This window comes from Micromys minutus (genome assembly GCF_963924665.1).
Source record: "Micromys minutus genome assembly, chromosome: X".
Taxonomy (NCBI): domain Eukaryota; kingdom Metazoa; phylum Chordata; class Mammalia; order Rodentia; family Muridae; genus Micromys; species Micromys minutus.
In genome coordinates, this window is record NC_137970.1 from 81,355,009 (window position 1) to 81,362,012 (window position 7,004).

Here is a 7,004-nt window from a genome sequence, read left to right on the forward strand (position 1 = left end):
AGAAAATCAGAAGGGCTGAATTATACATGATCGAGAAAACACAGCCTCTCCGGGATGTGTGCTTTAGGAGCATATCTCAAGCAGAGATAAAGCAGAAAAGTCCTTTCATAGGTCAGTTATCAAGGTATATAGTTCGTGGGCAAGCCAGATGAGCATCACTTAGGAACTTACTAGAAAGGCATATTCTGAACCTCACCTCAGCCTCTCTGAATCAGATACTTTGGAGAAGAAACTCAATAAATGTTTGAAGAAGCCCTCCAGGTAATTCTGATGTTCACTTAAATCTGAGAGCCACTAAATCAGATAAACCTGAAGGCATATCTCTTAGCTTTCCCATTCACTAGCTGTATGATGTCCGGCAAGTTATTTAACCTTGCTGCCTCTGAAATCTAACCCATAAAACTGGGAAACAGTAATTGGCCTTATTTTATAGGGACCTTGAAAGAACTGAATGAAAGGTCCTTTCCAAATGCCTGGAATATAATAAACTCTCAATAAATATTAGGTATTATCAATTATTCTTTCATGTGGAGGAATGTAATCGAAGACATTCAGGCCCTGGCTATAAAGAAAGAAAACTGTATCTAATTTGGGGAGAACAAGGGAAGGGCATTTTGACTGGTGCAATAAAGCAATTCCGATTTAGAAGGAGGATTTAAAGGAAACTCCAATTGGTGGACAACCAGGTAAGCTCAAGTTGAAAGGATTTCAAAACAAGAAGATGGGAGGAATTGAAATGGTCCTTTGAAAAGACCTCTGAAGAGCAAGAGGTAAGGCATCCTGCTGGCCTTTGTAGGAATGGGAAAGGGAACCCCTCCAGGGTGGATGCAAACCCTCAGGTACTTTGCCTTGGGGAGTGAATGCTCCTTTGTATCAAGGGACAAAAGCCTCCAGCAGGGTTCATGGGTGGAGGAGCAGAGAGTGGGTGGAATTGCAGCCCTTCAGTTAGGTTCCCAGGCACTGGGCAAAACCTACCTAATTCCACACTGGATTTCTGACTGCAAATTGGGGTCTTTGTCTTTGATCAATACCTCCACTTGACTTTGTAGGAAATAAAGATAATTGGCAATCACTTCCAAAACTTCAAAGAAATGTGTCTCTAACCTTAGGAAGGCTGAATCCCCTTCTCTGAGGTTGCCCCTATTATTCGATACTAATATGCCTACACTTATCTACTTCTTCTTATGAGCTTCACAGATACTGTAAACTTCAAATATGAAAACAACTATCTCCAGGAAAATACTGACAAATGAGTTGGTCAGTGTGTACATACCTTGTAAACTGTAGAATGCTGCTTAAATGTAAGGCAGAATAAATTATAGTTGCTTTTATTGTCTCTGTGACCCAACCTCTAATGAAGCTTCTGTCGTTTTTCCCTTCCAGAAGTATTTAGCTGTATTATTATTACGCTATTGTTTAATCAATCATTGCCTTTGTACTGTGTAAACATGATTCAGATTTGTTTCTCAGAAAAAAAACAAAACAAAACAAAACAAAACAAAAAAAAAAAAAAAAAAAAAAAAAACTCCCTCTAACTCCAATGAAGGGCCAATAATATGACGTAACTGGAAACATTAATTTATAAGAAACAGAGGTGTCATATGGAGCCGGGCCAGATCTTCTCGCCCTTATGTCCCTATTGCCCCCAGTTCTCACCACCGGATACCACTGTCATATAGGAATGTCATCACTGTTACTGTGACACAACCTTACAACTATCACCAGATCTCTTCAAAGAAATGGGTCCCTTCTCACTGCATTCACAGCTTCAAAGTATCCTCCTATGAAAGATTCCTTACCATTGAGTTCCTTCCTTCATCATCCCAAGAAGAACCTAAGGCTACAGTGTTGGGAGCTCATGGTTTCATGAAACCAAGACCTCTTTTCATTGACCCAAAGACCTATTTTCTTGAACTCTCACTTCTCTTTTCCAATTCCAACTGCCATATCTGACCCACTGGTTGGCACAGACTAAAATCTGAACCCTTAATGGTACCAGTTGCAGGAAGCCCATGCTCCTTTGCTCACTCTACACAGAAATAACATGACCTCATAAGCAGTCTACAGCCCAGTATACAACCCCACCTACAACCCAATTTCTCTGTTTTCATACCTCATCATATTGGGACTCACTTGAGTTGGCTTATGTTTGTCAGAAAGAGAGACATAGAGATTTGTCACCACCAACACTGTCTCTTCCAGAGTCTTCCTCCTCCCCCTGTTTCTGCCACCCTTATACAGAGGCTTCCATTGCTTCTTAAACTATCTCTGTTGGGTTCCCTCCTCATTCTCAAAATTCCCATCCCATTAGTGGGCTGATGCCTAAGGTCATCAAAAGACACACTCTGAAGCACAGGAACAACGTCTTATTGAGATGAAGATGACTAGTCACTTCAAATAAAGAACACTTATTTGCATTCTGAAAAACTTAAAGACAACAGCTCTGAACCCAGTGCTTTAGAAGTACCTAGGAAGCTGATTAAAAAACCCTCCCTTAGGGCCTCACCACAGGCCAACTCAAGTCTCTGCAGGTAGCTTCAGTCAGTTTTTGAAAAGATGCCCAGGTAATTCTAGTGGTCAGCTAAAGCAAGAATAAAATGCAAAGATAAGCTTCAAATAATAGGAAAATAACCACCTGATTGCTACCGTTCTTCCTTAAAGGAATGGGAGGTGGTGAACACTCAGTCCTAATCCCTCTCCCTCTGATGACAAAAGAGGCCCAGGGCCTGAATTTTATTTAACATTCTATAACAGGGACCAAAATATCAGCTGAAAGTATAGTATTTAGAATGAGTGGGATCTGAACTTATAAGAAACACAGGTCTTCATGAATTCCTGCATTAAATACTGGCACTAAGTATGTTGTTTTGTTTCTAGCATAGCTCCTCTCTGAAAATGTTTTTTAATATATATTTAAAAAATAATAATTCTGTGCTCAGCGGGTGCTAAATTTTGTTCTGAAATAATCAGAGCCATGTTGATTGCCTAAGACTGGAGGTTTTACAGACTGGAGCTTGCAGACTAGAGGAGTACTATAGCTCCTGGAACTTGAACCTCTGGCTTTCACCTCCCCTCAGTGACCATAATTAAGGTGCAATACTGGAGACACTCAAAATGTTAAATGGATTCTGGTTATAGGCCAGGTCTAAGATGGACCAGTTTCTAGCAAGATCATTGTTATGTTAAGGAAATGACTGGGACTAGGACTAATCCTAGAAGCCACCAGTTTGACAAGTGGGTACTGAGCTACAGGTTCTATGGTGATGAAGTGGTTGCAGTTTGACATGAGCATTTTTCCCATATGTCACTGCCACTTACAGAGGAAGGTAAAAAGAAAATTTATTTTATAAAAATCAAATAGAGAGGATATAAAAGAAAAAAAATCAAAACCATGTGTCAGAATTGTAAGGGGGGGGAATCTGATTCTAGAGAACTAGGAGGGTTCGCTCTCTAAATTAACTCAAACCCTGTTGATAATTGAAGCTTCCGTGAGTCAAGTCCCCTGTGGTACATTTTGCCTGCCTATTGCCTCTGCGAGAATAATTTCCACGCATAAATAGTCCCTTGAAATAAGAGGCGTGTTACACAAAGCACGCTTTGCTATGCTTGCATTTGCCACCGAAGTGCCCTCCGTACCAATGAGCAGCATTCCGCCGGGAGAAGTGCCTGCGTCATTAGGAAGAGAGAAGGACCAATGTGATGACAAAATGGTACTGGGCACCCATGATGGGCACCCATGAAGAAACTACTCAGAAGGGAGTCAAAAGTGCATCTCCACTCCATGATTTAAAAAAAAAAAAAAATCGTAAAACAACAAAACAAAAAACGAGACAAAACCATCAGAGGACATTGTTGTGGTTAGTCGGAAACTGCTGTGGTCCTCGGGGCAAATACACAATGCGCCAGCGGGACTCCTGATGTCACTCTTCTATACCAGGTGCTGCAATCAAGTGCTGGCACATTTGACATAGAGTTCTTGAAATCTCTATTAAGTCCCTAAGATTGGCTCTGTTGAAGCGACAATTTTGGGGTCTGGTTATGGGTGGAAAAAAAAGGCGTGTGCATAAAGAACAAAGGAATAACGTGTTGGCTTAGGGGATGGAGGCAGAAAACCTATTAGAGATCTGTCATGCTTTTCACCAAAACCACATTTAAACCTTAGCCAGGAACAAGCAAGCACTCACTGCGAATTCTGTCTGCCTGGCGAATCTGCTGGAGAGCTTTCTGAATGCTTTGGCTGTCCTGTCCCGAGGTCAGGACGACCCCTACAGGTAGGCCGTGGCTCCGAAGAGCACTTGAGACTCGATTGGCTGTATGCACCCAAATGTCTTCATCTGAGGAAATGACCCCAGCATGAGCCCACTGGAAATACTTCATGACGGTTACAAGCACCCGGATAGGAGAAGGAAGTGTCCGAGAAAAGGTCGGGTAGTTATGTTTGTTATCTAATTCATGATTCACACAAGCCCAAGAGAAAATCCCTTTGTCCCAGCTGTTTCCTAGGAGTGAGGCTGCCTCACAGTAGCCAGGGTTGGCAGGCCCAACAAAGCCTGAGGCCATCTGCTGGTGGGAAATGAAACTGGTGAGGGCCTTTGAAGTCTGGCAGTCCTCGTTAAGAATCACATATTCAAAGGAGTAACTCCTGTCAAATGACTCGTCCCGGCTGATTCGTTCAATTGCTAAAGCGGCAGCAACCTCGGGCAGGGCCTTGGAGAAGAATGGGTCACATGTCCAGGGGCCTATGACCCCTATCTTGTAGGGGAGTGCTTGCCCCCACCATATGAGAGGCAACAGAGCCAGGAGGCACAAGCACTTCGGGAACTTGGAGGAAGTGAGGCCATGCTGTCCTGACAGTCTGCTAGAAATGGCAAACCAGGACAGAAGGCGAGAAAAAGGCCAAGGTCCGAAGAACATAGCCTGGCTGACTTCCAGCGAGCTAGTGATGAGATACTGGAGGATCACTCTGCCCTCTGGAGACGGACAGTGGTGTTTCCGAGCGCCTGTCAAGCAAAGGGGAATATATGTTACACTGTTTCTGAAGTTTCTAGGGGGGGGGAATCACTTTTGAAATGATGCAGTCTCCCAAGGTGAAACTTTCCGTTCCCCACCCCAACCAAAACGTTTCCTCATCTGGTCCTCCTTACCTCATAGTAGATGACATCGTCTCCATCCACTGTTCATTCACTTGCTGTCAAAAACTGTAGAATTATGGAGATTCCTCATTTGCTACCCCTCCACATTCAATCCGTCACCAAATCCAGTGGAATCACACTAATAAGAACTGTCCACCTCACAATTTTGTAACGATTACAGTGGGTATCATATGGGAAGTGCTTATAACATGGCTTGAATAATCATCAGGATTACATTTGGTGGACTATTACAGACATGGTGGTTTACAGGATGTCCGTTTACCCCCATATTGCCTACTTGGAAACAGAGGTGAAAACAGATCATAGCAGTGCACTTCTGGGTGTGATAACGAAACCTCCCACTTTGAGATCTCTGCACTCTGCATAGTACTTCCTACTTTCAACCACAAGAAGTGAGAGGGCAAAAGAGGAAAAAGGCTAGAAGGCTTTCAGAGAGTTTCATTTTCTTACAGTGTGTGAATCAGAGTTGAAAGTATGTGAATTTAGCTGAATGTGGTCGTGCATACCTTTAATCCCAGCACTAAAGAAGCAGAGTCAGGAGGATCTCTGAGAGTTCAAGGCCAGCCTGGGCTGTTAAAAAATTGTCTGAAAATAAAGCCAAAAAAAGATAATAAACATTAGATTCCAAAATCCCAGAATTTCAAACTGTTCCTTCTGTGGTCTCAATGAAAGCAAATGCCAGATCACTAAGATGTATATATTGTGAGTTTTCTAGTTTCTGACATTGTATCCAACATTGTCATCTAGAGTTCGTGCTTGAGAAACGTGTGATCCTGTTACCCACCCCTTAAATCACACAATAATCTTACAACGGTTTAATATGTTTAGGACTTGTTTTATACTTGGGCCAACCTCATAGTCATCCCAGCTGTGCATAGCCATGTCTTATAGGTCAGATATGCCTGCTATCAGCAGTGAGGAGAATGGTCTGGGAGGCTGGCAAGACTAAAACACAAGTTTGAAAACACCCATATAAGAAATAACAAGGGAGCTGGAGAGATGGCTCAGTGGTTAAGAGCATTGGTTGCTCTTCCACAGGACCTGGGTTCAATTCCCAGCACCCACATTAACTGTCTGTAACTCTAGTTCCAAGGAATCTGGCACCCTCACACAGACACACATGCAAGAAAAAATACCAATGTGCAGAAGAATAAATAAATCTTTTATAAAAAGAAAGAAAATGAATAAAAGAGTCCTAACAGACCAAGAGCATAGTAGTGATGATTTCGAAGGATTAAGATGAATTTCTCCAGGATGAAAAGTATCAAGGAAATTTTCTGAGGCTCCACAACACTTATAAGGCAATCAGAAAGGAAATAAGTCATAATGACTTACAAGCTCCTAAGAAAAAAATAAAAGCTTATTGTATACTCCAAGGATGATGAAACTTTGAGGGCACAGAGTATCAGTATCACACCTTGGTAAAATCAAGTAAGTGAAAGATAGTTAGGGGCCTGGTAGACTTCTGCTCAGAGACTAAGGATGCAAATTTAAGGACCACAATGAGAAAATAAATAAAGAAGAATGAATGAATGAATGGATGAATGAATGAATGACATAAAGTCAGCAAGGATGGAGAATTCAAGATAACACATGCCAAAGCTTCAGTCCTTGCCTCTACCACCCAGTCTTCTGCTCTTCTTTCTTCATTCTCTGAGAAAAGTTGTGTAGTTCTTCTGACACATGTCACATAACCTGACAGAACTAAGATTTAGGAAATCCCATGCCTTCTGTGTGGAATTCCCTCTTCTCTCTTCCACAGTCTCCTTCCAGGCTCTTCTGATGAGCTCTCACTTCAAGAACCAAGTGAAGTGTTTCCCACTGTGTGCTACTTTAAGTAACCCTCCCAGG

The 7,004-nt window shown here is 42.2% G+C and overlaps 1 protein-coding gene across 1 annotated transcript in view; it reads right to left on the minus strand.

Moving 5' to 3' along the window:
• Positions 1–4,914, minus strand: part of GUCY2F (guanylate cyclase 2F, retinal) — a gene marked incomplete at both ends in the record, with an annotated part of 91,240 nt that extends 86,326 nt beyond the window's left edge. The window contains one exon of the mRNA XM_080909734.1: positions 4,185–4,914. Coding sequence (XP_080765860.1) covers positions 4,185–4,914 — 730 coding nt within the window. The remainder of the gene's footprint in view (positions 1–4,184) is intronic.
• Positions 4,915–7,004: the final 2,090 nt, after the last annotated feature.